Source organism: Pristiophorus japonicus, chromosome 6 (assembly GCF_044704955.1).
Source record: "Pristiophorus japonicus isolate sPriJap1 chromosome 6, sPriJap1.hap1, whole genome shotgun sequence".
Classification (NCBI taxonomy): domain Eukaryota; kingdom Metazoa; phylum Chordata; class Chondrichthyes; family Pristiophoridae; genus Pristiophorus; species Pristiophorus japonicus.
This window is the reverse complement of record NC_091982.1, coordinates 144,327,928-144,349,653: the sequence shown is the minus strand read 5'-3', so window position 1 is coordinate 144,349,653 and position 21,726 is coordinate 144,327,928. Positions and strand designations below refer to the sequence as shown.

Sequence of the window (21,726 nt, the reverse complement as noted above, 5' to 3'; positions counted from 1 at the left end):
CATCTTGGGAAAAAAAACAGTAAAAGGGAATATTATTTGAATGGGGAGAAATTACAACATGCTGCAGTGCAGAGGGACCTGGGGGTCCTTGTGCATGAATCCCAAAAAGTTAGTTTGCAGGTACAGCAGGTAATCAGGAAGGCGAATGGAATGTTGGCCTTCACTGCGAGAGGGATGGAGTACAAAAGCAGGGAGGTCCTGCTGCAACTGTATCGGGTATTGGTGAGACCGCACCTGGAGTACTGCGTGCAGTTTTGGTCACGTTTCTTAAGGAAGGATATACTAGCTTTGGAGGGGGTACAGAGACGATTCACTAGATGAGGGGGTTACCTTATGATGATCGATTGAGTAGACTGGGTCTTTACTCGTTGGAGTTCAGAAGGATGAGGGATGATCTTATAGAGACATTTAAAATAATGAAAGGGATAGACAAGATAGAGGCAGAGAGGTTGTTTCCATTGGTGGGGGAGACTAGAACTAGGGGGCACAGCCTCAAAATATGGGGGAGCCAATTTAAAAGCGAGTTGAGAAGGAATTTCTTCTCCCAGAGGGTTGTGAATCTGTGGAATTCTCTGCCCAAGGAAGCAGTTGAGGCTAGCTCATTGAATGTATTCAAATCACAGATAGATAGATTTTTAACCAATAAGGGAATTAAGGGTTACGGGGAGCTGAGTCCACAGCCAGATCAGCCATGATCTTTTTGAATGGCGGAGCAGGCTCGAGGGGCTAGATGGCCTACTCCTGTTCCTAATTCTTATGTTCTTATGTATCATTTGAACAGCTTCTTTACAGCACAGAAGGAGGCCATTCAGCCCATCTGGATGGATGAGTTCTCTGAAAGAGCTGTCCACTTAGTCCCATTTACCTTGCCCTTTCTCCATGTCCTTTAATTGTTTTTTTCTTTTCAAAGCACTGATTCACTTCCATTTTCAAAGCTATTATGAATTCTGCTTCCCCCACTGTTTCTGGTCGATATCCCACATTCTACCAACCCTTTGTATAAAAAATACATTTTCCGAACCTTTCCCTTTTGATCTTTTGGTGACAATTTTAAATGTATGCCCTCTAGTTACTGGCTCACTGATCAGTGGAAATAGTTTTTCCTGATTTATCTTATCAAAACCTCTCATCGTTTTGAACCCCTATACTCAGACCTCCTCTTCTCCGAATGAAAAGAGCCCCAGATTTTCTAGTCAGATTCCTCTCCCAGCTCCTCAACCTCTTAAAACCCAGCTTTTCAACCAAGCCTTTAGGCAACCCTCCTAAATTCTCTGCCCCGGCTCAGCTGTAAAATGCCTGAAGGTGCTATATAAATGCAGGACAACGCTTATAGTTGTTCACAGTGAAGACAAGGCCATGGAGGAGAGGGAAAGGGATCAACAATGTCTGCAGAGAATTCTCTTCAAAAGCTCAATGATTTTTTTTCCAAACAGGGACATTACTCGCCAGCAATTTCCAAAACAGAGCCCAATCCTGAAAGATCATGTTGAAACGGAAAGGCAACCAGGATGATGCCATTAACCTCATTGCACCCGATGAATTGAAGGGCGAGTACTATGGCAGTTTGGACAATGAGGCGGACGAAGCTGAGGATGGAACCTTTGTGGCAATGCAAGAGGTGGGGGATGCATTTTTTTGTTTGAATTTATCTACAGAATGTCATCAGATACCTGTACTTTTTGCTAATTACGTCGTAATCTCAAAGTAGGGTCTCAGAACGTGTTGAGTTTAACCGCTCCAAGTTGATTTTGTTTCTGACCTTGGACTTGCCACGTTTTCTATTTTATCAACATGTAATCATTAACTTGAATCATCACATCTTTGCCTCTCGACAACTCCTGGCTATTTCTATATTTCCCCTCCTCTGTTGAAGGTGTGCTTTTACGGTCCATGCCCACTGACCACCTTCTTGAATGAACATACGAACAATGACGGACAGGTAAAGACCATCTGGTCCATCCAGCCTGTCCCAAACAATTGCGATACCTTGTGTATCACAACATATACACTCCACCCCACCCGAAACCGTGTGATCTCCTGGGAGAGGCAAAAAAAAAGAGTTAAAAAACCCAGGCCAATTTGGGGAAAAGAAATCTGGGAAATTCCTCTCCAACCCATCTAGGTGATTGAAACTAGACCAGGAGATCACTCTGGCCATTAAATTCCTTGCAGTACCTAACTTCTGTGAGAGGTGATCGCCGCCGCAGCCAGAAACAAACCCAGCTTTCGCTTGATGGAATTCAGTGAGTCAGCATCCACCACATGAAATGGCAGCTTGTTCCAGAGGTCTACTATTCTCTGTGAAAAGAATCACACCTGACATCTAACCTAGATCTAGTCCTATACAACTTAAATCTATGACCCCTGGTCCTGCCTAACCTATTTAATTGAAATTAATGGTCAGCTGAAACACCGTCTATTCCCTTCATTATCTTATAAACCTCAATCAGACCCCCTGTCTATGCTGCTCTAAGGTAGAGTCCCAACTCTTTTAACCCACCTTGATAAGTAAGATGCTTTGTGTCATGTATGTAACCACAATGTAACACCACTGTATTATTGTATACACTCAACCTAGATGCACACCTTGACCACAAGGGGTGAATTTGTGCGAGACTGCCCATACCTATCCTTCCAGGTATATAAAGGGAGGTCCCACGCAGGGTCATCACTTTGGAGTCCTGTAAATAAAGAGCAGGTCACAGAGTGGCCTTGTCCCCAGAATGTGCCTCGTGTGGTTTCATGCTGTAGAGTAAGGACTTTACATTGGTGACGAGAAACGGGAATTCACGACCCACGAGAATGGCCACCGATAGCACAGAGGAATGGTACTGTTTTGGGGAAGACTGGAACGATTTCATCGAGAGGCTTCAGCAAAGCTTCATTACGAAAGAATGGCTGGGTGATGCAGCGGCCGACAAGCGAAGGGCTCATCTCTTGACCAGCTGCGGACCAAAGACTTACGCGCTCATGAAGGACTTACTAGCACTTGAAAAGCCGGCGGACAGAACCTTTGAGGAACTTAGCAAATTAATCAGGGAGCACCTCAAACCAGCAAGTAGCATACATATGGCCCGACACAGGTTCTACACCCACCGGCATTGTGAAGGACAGAGCATACTGGACTTTGTAGCAGACCTCCGGCGTTTGCCCATCCTCTGTAAGTTCACAGACGCCTGCAGGGGGAGATGCTAAGGGACTTCTTTATCAAGGGCATCGGACATGCGGGAATTTTTCGTAAATTAATTGAGACCAAGGATTTGACCTTGGAAGCGGCAGCGTTGTTAGCTCAAACTTTCATGGCGGGGGAGGAAGAGACGAAAATAATATATGCACGCAAGTCTGCCTCCAATGGATGGATCAGGGAGTCAATATCATTAATGCGACTCAGAGCCCCGCAGGCAGGCAAGGGCAGTTCGACACCCCCCAGGCAGCAATAGACCCCAGAGTAGGACTTCAACAGAGACAATGGCAGGCTGAACAGACATTTACGCCATCACAGTGGACAATGCGGCCCAGGATGGGGTCATTGACACCCACCAATAGGGTACTCAAGAGCAGTCAAAGGGACAGTCAGCGCGGAATGCCTGGCCATAGTCCCTTTGTTCCAAACAATGGAAACTTTAACTCATGCTGGAGGTGTGGGGGAAAACACTCAGCTAGATCTTGCAGATTTCAACAGTTTGTCTGCAGAAACTGCAATCTCAGTAGCCATTTAGCTCGAATGTGCAGGAAGTCTGCAACCAGACTAATATATGAGGCGTATGGATGAGAAGAGGATGCTTTGGGGCAGGATGACTTTTGGGGCAAATCAATGGACGCCGAATTTCAGCGGCTCAATGTGGCGAATAGCTCCAAAACGTCACCAATGATGATGATTATTGAACGGTATTCCAGTACGCATGGAGCTGGACACTGGGGCCAGCCAGTCACTCATGGGCGTTCAGCAATTTGAGAAGCTATGGCCACTTAAAGCCAATAGATCCAAACTAGAACGTATTGAGACACAATTACAGACTTACACTAAAGAAATCATTCCGGTGTGAGGCAGTGCAATGTTGGCTGTCACACACAATGGGGTAATGATTCGGCTGCCACTCTGGATTGTCCTGGGCAATGGCCCCGCACTTTTGGGGAGGAGCTGGTTAGCCGAGATGAACTGGAAATGGGGGGATGTTCACGCAATGTCATCTGTGAAGCGAAGTTCTTCTCACAAGTCCTACAACAATTCGATTCACTATTCCAACCTGGCGTCAGGACTTTCAAAGGCACTAAGGTAGTGATACACATCACCCCGGACTCCAGGCCAGTGCACCACAAAGCCAGAGCGGTGCTGTATATGATGCAGGAAAAAATCGAGAGCGAATTGGACCGGCTGTTGAGAGAGGGCATCATCTTGCCCGTTGAATTCAGCGACTGGGCGAGCCCCATCGTCTCCGTCCTAAAAGCGGATGGCTCTGTCAGGATCTGTGGCGACTACAAGGCCACCATCAATCGGGTGTCCCTACAAGATCAATACCTGCTCCCGGAGCGGAGGACCACTTCGCCACGCTGGCAGGCAGCAAGCTGTTCACCAAGTTGGACCTCGCTTCAGCCTATATGACCCAGGAACTGGCCGACGAATCTAAACTACTGACCACCATCACCACGCACAAGGGACTGTTCGTTTATAACAGGTGCCCGTTTGGCATTTGATCAGCGGCCGCGATTTTTCAACGAAACATGGAAAGCCTGCTTAAATCCATTCCTGGAACGATCGAGACACCGAGGAACACCTCCACAACCTGGAGGAGGTGCTACGCCGACTGGACCGGGTAGGCCTGCGACTCAAGAAGTCTAAATATGTGTTCTTAGCTCCTGAGGTTGAGTTTCTGGGCAGGAGGGTTGCTGCAGATGGGATTCGGCCCACTGAATCCAAAACAGAGGCGATTCGACGAGCGCCCAGGCCCTGCAACACATCGGAGTTGTGTTCATTCCTGGGACTGTTGAACTATTTCGGGAACTTTCTGCCGAACTTGAGCACGTTGTTGGAGCCGTTACACGTGCTCCTGCGTCAGGGTTGCGATTGGTTTTGGGGGGACTGTCAGGCTTTTGATCGGGCGTGAAACCTACTTTGTTCAAACAAGTTGTTAACACTGTACCACCCCTGTAAAAAATTGGTTCTGACATGTGATGCATTGTCCTATGGGGTTGGGTACGTGTTGCAGCAGGGCAATGCTGAGGGTCAACTACAACCTGTGGCTTATACCTCCAGGTCACTCTTCCAAGCTGAATGGGGCTATGGGATGGTCGAGAAAGAAGCCCTTGCATGTGTCTATGGTGCAAAAAAAATGCATCAGTGCCTCTTTGTAGGAAGTTTGAATTAGAGACGGACCACAAGTCATTAACATCCCTGTTGTCAGACAGTAAGGCTGTCAATGCCAACGCATTAGCTCGCATACAGCGATGGGCTCTCACGCTGGTTGCTTATGACTACTCCATCCGGCACCGGCCCGGCACTGAGAATTGTGCTGACGCGCTCAGCAGGCTTCCACTGGCTACCACTGAGAGGGCAGCGGAGCAAAGCGCTGAGATGCTCATGGCTGTCAATGCCTTTGACAGTGCAGGCTCCCCCATCACAGCCCGCCAGATCAAAATCTGGACGTTCAGAGATCCCCTCCCATCCCTGATTAAGAAATGTTTCCTGACTGGGGATTGGGCGCCCGCACATGGAGCATGCCCTGAGGAGGTCAGACCGTTCCACAGACGGATGGATGAGCTCTCCATTCAAGCCGACTGCCTACTATGGGGCAGTTATGCCCCAGAAGGGCAGGGAGGCATTTATCAGGGAACTCTACAGCGAGTACCCAGGTATCGTGCTGATGAAGGCCATTGCCCGGTCACACGTTTGGTGGCCTGGAATTGATTCGGACCTGGAACACTGTGTTCGCAGGTGCACAACATGTGCTCAGCTGGGTAATGCCCCCAGGGAGGCCCCGCTCAGCCTGTGGCCCTGGCCCACCAGACCATGGTCACGTATTCATGTAGACTACGCGGGCCCGTTCCTGGGAAAGGTGTTCCTTATTGTGGTAGATGCGTACTCAAAATGGATCGAGTGCATCATTCTAAATTCATGTACGACGTTCACCACTGTGGAAAGCCTACGTGCGATCTTTGCAACCCATGGATTGCCGGACATCCTGGTCAGCGATAATGACCCATGTTTCACAAGCTACAAATTCCGGGAGTTTATGTTGGGTAATGGCATCAACCACGTCAGGACTGCACTGTTCAAGCCGGTCTCCAATGGCCAGGCGGAACGTGCGGTCCAAATCATCAAGCAAGGTATGCTCAGGATTCAAGGACCCTCCCTACAATGCCGCCTATCGCGCCTCCTGCTGGCCTATAGATCCCGACCGCACTCGCTCACTGGGGTCCTGCCTGCAGAGCTACTTATGAAACGGACACTCAAAACTCGTTTGTCCCTCATTCACCCAGTACTGACCGACATAGTTGAGGGCAAGCGCCAGTCCCAAAACAAGTACCATGACCGTAATTCGAGGGGGAGATGTATAGAAATAAATGATCCTGTATTTGTCCTCAATCACGCCATGGGGCACAAATGGCTTGAGGGTACCGTAATTGACAAAGAGGGGAATAGGGTCATTGTGATAAAACTTAACAATGGTCAGATATGCCGTCAGCATCTGGACCAAGGAAAAAAAAGGTTCAGCATGGACACGGAGGAACCTGAAGAAGACCATGAGATGGAGCTCACACTACCGCCAGTAAACGAGCAACAAGAGCAATCAGAAGAATGCACAGTCCCTGCGGTCAGCCCAGACAGGCCGGAATCACCACAGGTGACAGACACTCTGTCAGTGTCCAACAACCAGAGCCCCAACTGCGGCGCTCCACGAGGGAGCGTAGACCACCTGAAAGACTAAACCTATGATCCTAATAAGACTTTGGGGGGGAAGGTGATGTCATGTATGTAACCACAATGTCACACCACTGTATTATTGTATACACTCAACCTAGTTTTTCCCCCCCTTTTCTCTTTCTCTATTCCTATTTCTCTATTTCTCTCTCTCCCAATCAGATTGTCTCTTTCTGTTTCTCATTCCATTTCCTCACTTCTTTCTGTGGTGTCCTTACACCTTACTATAGAATCACACGAGGCATGTACTGCAGACAAGGTCACTATGTGACCTGAACCTTTATTTCCAGGGCCAAGAAGAGATGACCCTCCGTGGGACCTCCCTTTATATATCCGGATGACCAGGTGAGGAGTGTCTCCCACAAATTCACCCCCTGTGGTCAAGGTGTGCATTACTCAGGTGTATACAGTGTACAGTGTTGTTACATAAAGGTTACAGTTGTGTGAAGATAACAAACATGACATCACCTCCCCCCAACATCTTTAGGTCAAAGATTGAGTCTTTCAGGCGGTCGACGCGCTCTCGTGGAGCGCTGCAGTTGGGGCTCTGGTGGTTGGGCCTTGGCATGCATCTCTGTCGCCTGAGGTGATTCCGGCCTGTCCGGGCTGGCCGCAGGGACTGTGCATGCTGGTGAATGTCCTTGTTGCTCGTTCTCTGGCAATGGTGTGGGTAGTATCTCATGATCTTCCTCAGGTTCCTCAGTGTCCATGCTGAACCTTTTCTTTACTTGGTCCAGATGTTTGCGGCATATCTGCCCATTGTTAAGTCTGACCACTATGACCTTATTCCCCTCTTTGCCAATTACAGTACCCTCAAGCCACTTGGGTCCCATTGAGAACAAATACAGGGTCATCAATTTCTATGCATCTCCCCACTGCGTTGCGATCATGGCACTCGATTTGGGACTGGCGCTTGCCCTCAATAATGTCTGGCAGGGCTGGATGAATGAGGGACAGCCGCGTTTTAAGCGTGCGTTTCGCGGGCTGGACTCCTGTGAGCGAATGTGGGCGGGACCTATAGGCCAGCAGGAGGCGCGATAGTAGGTACTGAAGGGAGGGTCCTTGAATCCGGAGCATGCCCTGTTTTATGATTTGGACCGCAAGTTCCGCCTGGCCATTGGAAGCCGGCTTGAACGGTGCTGTCCTGACATGTTTGATACCATTACCCGATATAAACTCCAGGAATTCATAGCTAGTGAAACACGGGCCATTGTCGCTAATCAGGATGTCCAGCAAGTCGTGGGTCGCAAAGACCGTACGCAGACTCTCCATGATGGTGGATGTCGTTACGAATTCAATATGATGCACTCGATCCATTTCGAGTATGCATCGACATCAATCAGGAACATTTTTCCCATGAACGAGCCCGCGTAGTCCAGGTGAATACGCGACCAAGGCCTGGTGGGCCAAGGCCACGGGCTGAGTGGGGCCTCCCTGGGGGCATTACCCTGCTAAGCACACGTCGTGCACCTGCGAACCCAGTGTTCCAGGTCTGAGTCAATTCCCGGCCACCATACATATGATCGGGCAATGGCCTTCATTAGCACGATTCCTGGATGCTCGCTGTGGAGTTCCCTGATGAATGCCTCCCTGCCCTTCTGGGGCATGACTACCCGGCTGCCCCATTGCAGGCAGCCGGCTTGGATGGAGAGCTCGTCCATCCGTCTGCGGAACGGTCTGACCTCCTCGGGGCACGCTCCGTGTGCGGGTGCCCAATCCCCAGTCAGGACACATTTCTTTATCAAGGGTAGGAGAGGTCTCTGTTGGTCCAGATTTTGATCTGGTGGGCTGTGATGGGGGAGCCTGCGGTGTCGAAAGCCTCAACGACCATGACTATCTCTGCACTTTTCTCCAACGCCCCCTCGGTGGTCGCCAGTGGGAGCCTGCTGAGCGCGTCAGCGCAATTTTCGGTGCCTGGCCGTATGGTGTAGTCATACGCAGCCAGCGTGAGAGCCCATCACTGTATGCGAGCTGACGCATTGGCATTGACAGCCTTGCTGTCAGACAACAGAGATGTTAATGGCTTGTGGTCTGTTTCTAACTTGAACCTTCTGCCAAAAAGTTACTGGTGCATCTTTTTCATCCCGTAGACACATGCGAGTGCTTCCTTTTCAACCATCCCGTACCCCCTTTCTGCTTGGGAGAGCGACCTGGAGGCATAAGCCACAGGTTGGAGTTGGCCCTCACCATTGCTCTGCTGCAACACGCACCCAACCCCATAGGATGATGCATCGCATGTCAAAACCAATTTCTTACAGGGGTCGAACAGGGTCAACAGCTTATTAGAACAAAGCAGGTTCCGCGCCCGATTGAAAGCCCGTTCCTGACAGTCCCCCCAAAACCAATCGCAACCTTTATGCAAGAGCACGTGTAGCGGCTCCAGCAATGTACTTAATTTCGGCAGAAAGTTCCCAAACTAGTTCAATAGTCCCAGAAATGAACGCAACTCCGATGTATTGCAGGGCCTGGGTGCGCAACGGATCGCCTCAGTTTTGGATTCGGTAGGCCGGATCCTGTCTGCAGCAACCCTCCTGCCCAAAAACCCGACCTCTGGGGCCAAAAACACACACTTGGACTTCTTTAGTCGCAAGCCTACCCGGTCCAGTCGGCGTAGCACCTCCTCCAGGTTGCGTAGGTGTTCCTCGGTGTCTCGACCCATGATTAGGATGTAATCTTGGAATACGATTGTTCCAGGGATGGATTTAAGCAAGCTTTCCATGTTCCTCTGGAAGGTAGCGTCGGCTGAACGAATGCCAAACGAACACCTGTTGTAAACAAATAGCCCCTTGTGCGTAGTAATGGTGGTCAGAAGCTTGGATTCTTCAGCCAGTTCCTGAGTCATGTAGACTGAGGTGAGGTCCAACTTGGTGAACAGCTTGCCACCTGCCGCTCTGCTCTCGGAAGCGGGTATTGGTCCTTTAGTGACACTCGGTTAATGGTGGCCTTGTAGTTGCCACAAATCCTGACCGAGCCATCCGCTTTAAGGACAGGAACGATGGGGCTTGCCCAGTCACTGAATTCAACAGGCGAAATTATGCCCTCTCTTAGCAGCCTGTCCAACTCACTCTCAATTCTCTCACGCATCACATATGGCACGGCTCTGGCTTTGTGGTGCACTGGCCTGCGTCCGGGGTGATGCGTATCACTACTTTGGTGCCCTTAAAAGTCCCGACACCTGGTTGAAATAGTGACTCAAATTTCTGTAGGACCTGTGAGCCTGAACTTCGCTCCACAGATGAAATGGCGTGCACATCCCCCCATTTCCAGTTCATCTCGGCTAACCAGCTCCTCCCCAAGAGCGTGGGACCATTCCCCGGGACAATCCAGAGTGGCAGCCGGTTCTCCGATCCATTGTGTGTGACCACCAAGTTTGCACTGCCTAGTACTGGGATGATCTCTCTGGTGTACGTCCGTAGCTGTGTGTCAATGCGTTCCAGTTTGGGCCTGTTAGATTTGTGTGGCCAGAGTTTTTCAAATTGTTGGGCACTCATAAGTGATTGGCTGGTTCCTGTGTCCAGCTCCATGTGTACCGGGATGCCATTGAATAGAACTTTCATCATCATAGGTGGCGTTTTGGTATACGAGCTGTGGACATCTGCCACATGAACCCTCTGGACTTCAGCGTCCATAGCTTGGCCCCAAGCATCACCCTGCCTTGCAGACCCCTCATCTGGTTCCTCTGCCTCGTAAACTAGCCTTGCTACAGGCTTTCTGCACATTCTGGCCAGATGTCCCTTGAAGTTACAGTTTCTACAGATAAATTGTTGAAACCTACAGGTTTTCGCAGTATGTTTGCCACCGCACCTCCAGCATGAGCTGAGATTGTTGTGAACAAAGGAACTGTTAGCAGGCATTCCTCTCTGATTGTCTTTTTGATTACTACTGAACACTCTGTTGCTGAGTGTCAATGGTCCCATCCCGGGAGGTGTGAATTGCCGATCCCCCTGCCATTGTCTCTGTTGCTGGCCCGCCCTAGAGTCTGTTGCTGCCTGGGCGGTGTCGAATTACCCTTGCCTGCCTGCGGGGTTCTGCGTCTCGTTAACAATGTTAACTCCCTGGTCCATCGCCACGTTGGAACCAGGGCTGCGCGCGTTAATTACCTTGGTCTTCTCTTCCCCTGCTATGAAGGTCTGGGCTATCAATGTTGCCCTTTCCAAAGTCAAGCCCTTGGTCTCAATAAGCTTCCTGAAAATCCCGGCATGACCAATGCCCTCAATGAAGAAATCCCTTATGATCTCCCCCCTGCAGGCGTCTGTGAACTTACAGGGGCTGGCCAAACGCTGAAGGCCCGCAACGAAGTCCGATATGCTTTGTCCCTCCCGACGCCGGTGTGTATAGAACCGGTGCCGGGCCATGTGCATACTGCTCGCCGGTTTGAGATGCTCACCGATCAGAGTGCTGAGCTCTTTGAAGGACTTGTCCGCCGGCTTCTTGGGTGCGAGCAGGTCTTTCATCAGCGCATACGTCTTAGGTCCACAGCTGGTCAATAGATGCGCCCGCCACTTGCCAGCCGCTTCCTCTCCCAGCCAGTCCTTCATGACAAAGCTCTGCTGGAGCCTCTCAACGAAGTCGTCCCAGTCCTCACCGACACAGTACCGTTCCTCTGTGCTACCGGTGGCCATCCTCGTGGGTTGTTGATTCCCGTTTCTCGTCGCCAAATGTGGTGTCCTTACACCCTACTATAGAATCACACGAGGCATGTACTGCAGACAAGGTCACTGTGTGACCTGAACCTCTATTCTCAGGACCAAGAAGTGATGACCTTCTGTGGGACTTCCCTTTATATACCTAGATGACCAGGTGAGGAGTGTCTCCCACAAGTTCACCCCCTATGGTCAAGGTGTGCATTTCTCAGGTGTATACAGTGTACAGAGTTGTTACATAAAGGTTACAGTTATGTGAAGGTTACAAACATGACACTTTCTCTTTCTCTTTTCTCTTTTGCTCCCTTCCCTCTCTCTCTCTTTCCCTCTCCCTCTCTCTCTCACCCTCTTTCTTACCCTCTCTCTTTCTCTTTCCCTCTCCCTCTCACCCTCCCTCTCTCTCACCTCCTCTCTCTCTCTCACTCTCTTTCCCTCTCACTCCCTCTCTTTCTCATCCTCTCTCTTTCCCTCATCCTTTCTCTCTCTCTCTCTCCCTCTCTCTCTCTCCCTCCTTCTCTCTCTCCCTCTCCCTCTGTCTCATCCTCTCTCTTTCCCTCTCCCTCCCCTCTCTCTCTCACCCTCTCTCTTTTCCTCTTCCTCTCGCTCTCTCTCCCTCTCTCTTACATAGAAACATAGAAAATAGTTGCAGGAGTAGGCCATTCGGCCCTTCTAGCCTGCACCGCCATTCAATGAGTTCATGGCTGAACATTCAACTTCAGTACCCCATTCCTGCTTTCTCGCCATACCCCTTGATCCCCCTAGCAGTAAGGACCTCATCTAACTCCTTTTTGAATATATTTAGTGAATTGGCCTCAACAACTTTCTGTGGTAGAGAATTCCACAGGTTCACCACTCTCTGGGTGAAGAAGTTCCTCCGCATCTCGGTCCTAAATGGCTTACCCCTTATCCTTAGACTGTGACCCCTGGTTCTGGACTTCCCCAACATTGGGAACATTCTTCCTGCATCTAACCTGTCTAACCCCGTCAGAATTTTATATGTTTCTATGAGGTCCCCTCTCATTCTTCTGAACTCCAGTGAATACAAGCCCAGTTGATCCAGTCTTTCTTGATAGGTCAGTCCCGCCATCCCGGGAATCAGTCTGGTGAACCTTCGCTGCACTCCCTCAATAGCAAGAATGTCCTTCCTCAGGTTAGGAGACCAAAACTGTACACAATACTCCAGGTGTGGCCTCACCAATGCCCTGTACAACTGTAGCAACACCTCCCTGCCCCTGTACTTAAATCCCCTTGCTATGAAGGCCAACATGCCATTTGCTTTCTTAACCGCCTGCTGCACCTGCATGCCAACCTTCAATGACTGATGTACCATGACACCCAGGTCTCTTTGCACCTCCCCTTTTCCTAATCTGTCACCATTCAGATAATAGTCTGTCTCTCTGTTTTTACCACCAAAGTGGATAACCTCACATTTATCCACATTATACTTCATCTGCCATGCATTTGCCCACTCACCTAACCTATCCAAGTCGCTCTGCAGCCTCACAGCATCCTCCTCGCAGCTCACACTGCCACCCAACTTAGTGTCATCCGCAAATTTGGAGATACTACATTTAATCCCCTCATCTAAATCATTAATGTACAGTGTAAACAGCTGGGGCCCCAGCACAGAACCTTGCGGTACCCCACTAGTCACTGCCTGCCATTCTGAAAAGTACCCATTTACTCCTACTCTTTGCTTCCTGTCTGACAACCAGTTCTCAATCCATGTCAGTACACTACCCCCAATCCCATGTGCTCTAACTTTGCACATCAATCTCTTGTGTGGGACCTTGTCGAACGCCTTCTGAAAGTCCAAATATACCACATCAACTGGTTCTCCCTTATCCACTCTACTGGAAACATCCTCAAAAAATTCCAGAAGATTTGTCAAGCATGATTTCCCTTTCACAAATCCATGCTGACTTGGACCTATCATGTCACCTCTTTCCAAATGCACTGCTATGACATCCTTAATAATTGATTCCATCATTTTACCCACTACCGATGTCTTAATGTTGTGTATGCAATAACTGTTAGACTGAGTACTTTTTAACTCCAAGAGGTATAACCTTGGGCTCTGCTTTATTAAGGCCCAAAGTGACTAACATACAAAATGGCTGGTTTTTTATACTTGGGCTGCACACACGTGCGTCCAACAGTGACAGCATCTAGTGGCTAGTGATCCCAAAAGTACATACATGACAATATCCCCCTCTGAGATATTAACACAGTCTTTTACAAATTGAGACGGTCCGGTGTTTTACGCTCCCGTTTGACTGTCTCAGTTAAACTCCAGCCTTGGGTGAGTGTTCAGAGTCTGTTGTGACTGGTGGCTGGGTGGCTGGCCTAGTGGGAGTGGCAATGGCCATGTCAGGGATTGAAAGTCTAGTTTCATTGAACATGTCAGTGATTGAAAGTCCAAATTCACTGATGACCACTGAGTCCTCTGATGACTGGGGTAGGTTGCTTGGTCGTCGATTGTCTCTTCCTCCCACTGTTCTGGTTCGTCTGGGTGCTGCAGCTTTGTCTGATCCATATGTTTCCTGCATGTTTGCCCATTTTTGAGCTTGACAATAAATACTCTGTTGCCCTCCTTGGCCATGACAGTACCAGAGATCCACTTGGGATCCTGACCATAATTCAGAACATATACAGGATCATTTACAGAAATATCGTGTAACACAGCTGCACGATCGTGATACCCTTGCTAATTTTGTCTTCTATATTCAACATGATTATTCAAGTCAGGATGTACAAGAGATAGCTTGGTCTTAAGACCTCTCTTCATTATTAGTTCAGCAGGCAAGACCCCGGTAAGCGTGTGTGGTCTTGTCCTGTAACTAAACAGTATGCGTGACATACTCTGCTTTATGATTTGGACAGCACGTTCTGCTTGCCCATTGGATGCAGGTTTGAACGGTGCTGACCTTACATGTTTGATACCATTGAGTTTCATGAAACTCCTGACTGGTGAAGCACGATCCGTTGTCGCTAAAAACGATATCAGGCAGACCATGTGTCACGAACATGACACTGAGATTCACAATGGTAGCTGTGGATGACATGATTATACACTGTATCCACTTCGAATATGTATCCACCATAACTAAAAACATCTTCCCCAGGAAGGGACCTGCAAAAAGTCTATGTGGATCCTGGACCATGGTTTGGACGGCCACGACCACAGACTCAGCGGTGAATCCACTGGTGCTTTGCTGAGCTGCATGCAAGTGTTGCACTGATGCACACTTGATTCCAGCTCAGAGTCAATTCCCGGTCACCATACATGAGACCTGGTGATGGCTTTCATCATTACAATGCTGGGATGTGTGCGATGTAGCTCATGTACAAATTTCTCTCTCCCTTTCTTGGGCATAACAACATGATTGCTCCACAGTATACAATCCGACTGAATAGACAGTTCGCCTTTGCGACGAATGTAAGGTTTGGTCTCCTCGTACATTTGCTTGGGTATGGCAGACCAATCACCTTTGAGGGTGCAACTCTTCACCACCGATAAAATCGGGTCCTGGCTGGTCCAGGTCTTAACTTGTTGAGCCGTGACAGGGGTCCCTTCACTCTCAAAAGCATCCAAAACTAACAATAGGTCCGCCGGTTGTGGTGTTTCCACCTCCGGTGTGAGCAACGGCAGACGGCTCAAAGCATTGGCACAATTCTCGGTGCCAGGTCTATGGTGACTGACATAATTATAAGCGGATAATGTCAGCGCCCACCTCTGGGTGCGGGATGAAGCATTGGTATCGATACCTTTGTTTTCAGTGAACAGTGAAATGAGCAGCTTGTGATCTGTCTCCAGTTCAAACCAAAGACCGAACATGTATTGATGCATCTTTTAACCCCATACACATAGGCTAATGCTTCTTTCTCTATCATGCTGTAGGCTCTTTCTGCTTTAGACAAACTTTTTGAAGCATCCGCGACTGGTTGAAGTTTACCCGACTCATTAGCTTGTTGGAGTATGCAACCAATTCCATATGACGAAGCATCACAGGCCAATACTAAACGTTTACATGGGTCATAATGTACCAGTAGCTTGTTAGACAAAGCAGATTAGTGGCTTTCTCAAAAGCTCTGTCTTGAGACGCACCCCACATCCAGTTGTCACCTTTTCTTAGCAGCATGTGCAGTGGTTCTAATAAGGTGCTCAATTTAGGTAGGAAGTTACCAAAGTAGTTGAGTAGACCCAGGAACGAACGCAGCTCTGTCACATTCTGCAGCTTGGGTGCATCCTTGGTGGCCTTGGTTTTCGCGTCCGTGGGCCTGATGCCGTCAGCAACAATTTTCCTCCCCAGGAATTCAACCTCTGGAGCATTTCAGTCTGAGTCCCACTTTATCCAGACGATGTAGAACCTCTTCCAGGTTGTTCAGATGTTCCTCGGAGTCGCGACCCGTGATCAGGATGTCATCTTGGAACACGACAGTTTTGGAACGGACTTCAGTAGATTCTCCTTGTTCCTCTGAAATATTGCTGCAGCCGAGCGAATTCCAAAAGGGCACCTGTGATAAATAAACAGTCCTTTATGCGTGTTAATGCACGTAAGTCTCTTCGACATCTCGACCAGCTCCTGTGTCATGTAGGCCCACGTCAAGTCCAGTTTGGTGAACGACTTCCCCCCGGCTAGCGTTGCAAACAAGTCATTAGCCTTCGGTAACGGGTACTGATCCTGTTTCGAAACCCTGTTGATCGTAGCCTTGTAGTCGCTACAGATTCTGACTGTGCCATCACTTTCCAGCACAGGAACAATGGGGCTGGCCCATTCATTAAATTCAGCCGGTGATAGGATTCCTTCACGCTGGAGTCTGTCCAGTTCGATTTCGACCTTCTCCCTCATCATATATGGAACTGCCCAAGCTTTATGACAGATGAGTCTTGCATCTGAGTCCACTTGGATCTGCACCTTGGCTCCCATGAAGTTGCCGATGCCTGGTTCAAACAGCGAGGGGAACTTGCTCAGTACTTGGGCACATGTATCTTCCTCCGACGACAACGCCTTGATGTCGTTCCAGTCGCATCTAATTATTTCAAGCCAGTTCCTGTCGAACAGCGTTGGGCCATTGCCTGGGGCAATCTATAGTGGTAACTCGTGCACTGCACTGTCATACGACCCTTTTAACTGCCGATCACTGTTATGAGTTCTTTGGTGTACGTGCGCAACTTGGCAATGACCGTACTCAGCCTGGGCCTCACACTTAGTATCCCACACTTGTTGAATGCCCTCTGGCTCATTATCGATTGACTCCCCCGCCCTCCACCTCCTCCCCCCCGTCCTCCACCCCCTCCCCCCCGTCCAGTTCCATTGATACCGGCACCCTATTAAATTTCACATTAATCATTATCGGTTTGCTCTTAGTTAGGAACGAGTACAGTCCATACACTTCCTCCTCTGGTATCTCGGATTGCGTATCTGGATCCGCGCTAGTCTGACCATCACCCTCCAGCACACTTGCTCATCTGCAGACACTTGCACTGGAGATGCCCCACTCTCAGACAGACTTTGCAACTATATTGCTTAAATCGGCACTGCTGGTGCCGGTGATTTCCCCCACAGCACCAACATGGAGAAATCGGAAGCGTTCCTGCTGGCGGACTTTGGGCAGCCACAGGTTTCGCGTACGCAGTCGGGTAGGCCCTGCCATGTGCCGCTCTGCTGAACGCCGAATCAGTCATATTTACAGTACTTGCCGAATTTCAATCTTTCACTGATATCTGCTTTAGACTTCTATCCGTCGTCATGCATGACTGAGCGATCGTGATGGCCCTGTTCAAGTCCAATGTCTCCAACACCAGTAGTTTATGCAGGATCACCTCGTGGTTGATGCCAATTACAAAGAAGTCTCGCAGCATGTCTGCCAACACAGCCCCGAACTTACACGGTCCCGCTAGACATCTCAGGGCAACGAATTCCGCCGCATTCTGGCCCTCTGAGCGAACGTGCGAATAAAATCTTTATCTCAAGATGATGATGCCTTCGTCTGACTTAAGGTGGTCCTGTACCAGTGTACACAATTCTTCATACGTCTTCTCTGTTGGACTCACAGGCAGGAGTAGATTCTTTATCAGACCATAAATCTTTGGACCGTAAACCATGAGGAACACCGCCCAGCACCGATCTGCGTCGCCAACCTCTTCCATTTTGTTGACCTCGAAGAACTGGTTCAAACAGCTCTCAAAGTTTGCCCAATCTTTTTCTTCCACAAATCGCTCCAACAATCCAATTGTGCTCATTTTTGCATGCAAAGGTTCTTGTTGCTTCATCGCCAAATGTTGTGTATGCAATAACTGTTAGACTGAGTACTGTTTAACTCCAAGAGGTATAACCTTGGCTCTGTTTTATTAAGGCTCAAAATGACTAATATACAAAATGGCTGGCCTTTTATGGCCTCCAACAGTGACGCCATCTAGTGGCTAGTGATGCCAAAAGTACATTCATGACAGGGGTTAATATATTGGCATGGATTGAAAATTGGTTAACTGACAGGAAAAAGAGAGTCGGAATAAATGGATCTTTTTTGGGGTGGCGGGCAGCGACTAGTGGGGTATCACAGGGATCAGTGCTTGGGGCCCCAGCTATTCACAATATATATAAATTATTTGGATGAGGGAACCAAATGTAATATTTCCACGTTTGCTGACGACACAAAACTAGGTGGGATTGTGAGTTGTGAGGAAGATGCAAAGATGCTGCAAGGCGATTTAGATAGGTTGAGTGAGTGGGTAAACACATGGCAGATGCAGTATAATGTGGATAAATGTGAAGTTATCTACTTTAGTAGGATAAACATAAGGACAAAGTATTATTTAAATGGTGATGGCTTGGGAAGTGTCGATGTACAGAGGGACCTGGGTGTCCTTGTACACCAGTCATTGAAAGCAAACATGCAGGTGCAGCAAGCAGTTAGGAAGGCAAATGGTATGTTGGCCTTCATTGCAAGAGAATTTGAGTACAGGAGCAAGGATGTCTTACTACAGTTATACAGGGCATTGGTGAGACCGCACCTGGACTATTGTGTGCAGTTTTGGTCTCCTTACCTAAGAAAGGATATACTTGCCATAGAGGGAGTGCAGCGAAGGTTCACCAGACAGTAGGACTGTCAGACGAGAAGAGATTGGGTCGACTAGGCCTGTATTCACTAGAGTTTAGAAGAATGCGAGGGGATCTCATTGAAACGTATAATATTCTGACTGGGTTGGATCAACTGGATGCGGGGAGGATGTTTCCCCCTGGCTGGGAAGTCTAGAACAAGGGGTCACAGGCTCAGGATATGGAGTAGGAAATTTAGGACCGAGATGAGGAGAAATTTTTTCACTCAGTGGGTGGTGAACCTGTGGAATTCTCTACCACAGAAGGCTGTAGAGGCCAAGTCACTGAATATTTTTAAGAGGGAGATAGATAAATTTCTAGAAAGAAAAGGCATCAAGGGAGATGGGGGAAAAGCAGGAATATGGTGTTGAGATATAGGATCAGCCATGATCATATTGAATGGCGGTGCAAACTCGAAGGGCTGAATGGCTGTCTACTGCTCCTAGTTTCTACGTTTCAATGTTTAACACCCCTTCTGGCCGCTAACTGAGGTGCTGGACAACGGAATTTCCACCACTGTGCGTTACCTGCAACCTTGGAGTAGAAGACAGTGCTGCTGTTCATTGGCCCCATGCCTGCTGTCACCTTTCCCGTAACTCCATGTTTGAACCTTTCCGATCAGGTTTCGGGCCTAGTCAAAGTCAAAAGTGACATGTTCTGTGGCTGTGGTGCTCTATCGCTCCCCGTCTTTATTTCAGTAACATTTAGCATGGTTGACCTCACCGTCCATCTCAAACGCCTCTCCTCTGTTGTCCAGCAGAGTGGGAATGACCTCGCTTTGCTCCATTGTCACCTATTCAGTAGTAGCCAAAGAATCTCCTACAACAGCTTCCCTTCTTGCCCCTGCACTATTACCACCAGAGTCCTCCAAGGATCTATCCTTGGTCTAATCCTATTTCTCATCTACATGCTGCCCCTTGGTGTCAGCATCCGAAAGCACAGCGTCAGGCACCGCGTGTATACTATGGCACCCAATTCTATCTCGCCACCACCTCTCTCTCGACCCCTCCATCATCATAGGCAGTCCCTCGAAATCGAGGAAGACTTGCTTCCACTCTGAAAATGAGTTCTTAGGTGACTGAACAGTCAGGACAGAGGTTGAAGGAAAGGGTGGGTGGGTCTGGTTTGCCGCACGCTCCTTCCGCTGCCTGCACTTGTTTTCTGCATGCTCTTGGCGATGAGACTCGAGGTGCTCAGTGCCCTCCCGGATGCTCTTCCTCCACTTATGGCGGTCTTGGGCCAGGGACTCCCAGGTGTCGGTGGGGATGTTGCATTTTATCAAGGAGGCTTTGAGGGTGTCCTTGAAACGTTTCCTCTGCCCACCTCGGGCTCGCTTGCCGTGGAGTAGTTCGAGTAGAGCGCTTGCTTTGGGAGACTTGTGTCGGGCTTGCGGACAATGTGGCCTGCCCAACGGAGCTGGTCGAGTGTGGTCAATGCTTCGATGCTGGGGACGTTGGCCTGGTTGAGGACGCTATCGTTGGTGCATCTGTCCTCCCACTCACTTACACGACTTGGCCACCAGAGGCCGTCAGCAGGTGGTTCCCGGCGGTACTCCCCTCCCGCCGGATGCAGACCTGGAGGAATCTGCCACTGATGGAAGAGCGGTGAAAAAACTCTGGCAGTGGGCGATAAGGCCACCAATTTCAGCCCCTATGTAACTTATGGAGGCCTTCAAAGCCTCTCCTAATGTCTTTTTTTTTTACATGAAGATCTTGCCTAAGAAATCCCCATGAAGAACTCCCCTTAGAGATCCCCATGAAGAAATCCCCCATAGAACTCCTCCATAAAGGTTAAGAAGCCTTCTCCTGTCCTAACTGGGCATTGTATGGGGCATAAAGCTGAACTCACCTTCACATTCCTCTATTTAGATCAATAATGATCCTGAAGAAATGGCACCAAGCCCAAGGAAAGAAGAGAAAATGAACTTTTTCAGTGATGGGAAAACCAGAGTTGGTGAGTTTTATGTCTCCTACTTTATGATGTTCATGTAGTTGCAGATTTGTTTGGGACGATTAGTTATCTGTTCTTATTTTGGGAAGGGCCTCAAAATGGCAGTGTTGAAGAGTGGAATAAAAACTCCAGTTGTTTTTCCAAGTTGTTATAATGTGGGTTAGGTGTTATGTGTAGCTCGCTCAACACTGCCCCATTGAACAAGCCCAGATAATGTATAGCACATCAGGTGCAGAGCAAAGCTCCTTCCATTCTGCACCAAGAATGATTCTTAATTCCAGTCTCAAAAAAACACCCTACTCCACTTGTGTGACAATGACATTTCCCAAACCAGCTACCCTTGTGGGGTCAGTGACAAGTTATTGTCATTCAGTGGTAAATTCTGGGCAGCTACACTGATTATAAGTTGATTGAGACTGTCCCAAATCATTTAACTTACAGCCATCAGAGAGATGTCCTTGATCTCCTATCAGCTGTGGCTCAGTGGGTAGCACTCTCGCCTCTGAGTCCAGAAGGTTGAGAGTTCCACTCCAGAGAACTGAGTACAAAAATCTAGGCGAACCTTTCAGTGCAGTACTGAGAGAGTGCTGCACTGTCAGAGATGCTGTCTTTTGGATAAGACGTTAAATCGAGGCCCCGTCTGGCTTCTCAGGTGGATGTAAAAGATCCCATGGTAATATTTCGAAGAAGAGCAGGGGAGTTGTCCCCGGTGTCCTGGTCAATATTTATCCCTCTTCCAACCTTACTAAAATAGATTATCTGGTCATTATCACAATGCTGTCTTTGGGAGCTTGCTATGCGTGAATTTGCTGCTGCGTTTCCTACATTATAACAGTGACTACACTTCATAAGGCAGAGGGTGTGGCAGAGGTACTAAATGAGTACTTTGCACCTGTCTTCACCAAGGAAGAGGATGCTGCCATAGACATAGTGAAGTGGGAGGTAGTGGAGATACTGGATGGGATAAAAATAACGATGAAATTATAGGAAGGCTGGCTGTAGATAAGTCCGGACCGGACCGGACTGGCCAGGACCGGATGGGATGCATCCTAGGACACTGAGGGAAGTGAAGGAAGATATTGTGGAGGCACTGGCCATAATCTTCCAATCC

The 21,726-nt window shown here is 48.8% G+C and overlaps 1 protein-coding gene across 1 annotated transcript in view; it reads left to right on the top strand.

Moving 5' to 3' along the window:
• The window catches only part of LOC139265805 (anoctamin-7-like), a 192,229-nt gene that overhangs the window by 17,190 nt on the left and 153,313 nt on the right, over positions 1-21,726 (top strand). Inside the window, exons 2-3 of the mRNA XM_070883247.1 lie at positions 1,434-1,618; positions 20,534-20,618. Coding sequence (XP_070739348.1) covers positions 1,484-1,618; positions 20,534-20,618 — 220 coding nt within the window. The 5' untranslated portion in view covers positions 1,434-1,483. The remainder of the gene's footprint in view (positions 1-1,433; positions 1,619-20,533; positions 20,619-21,726) is intronic.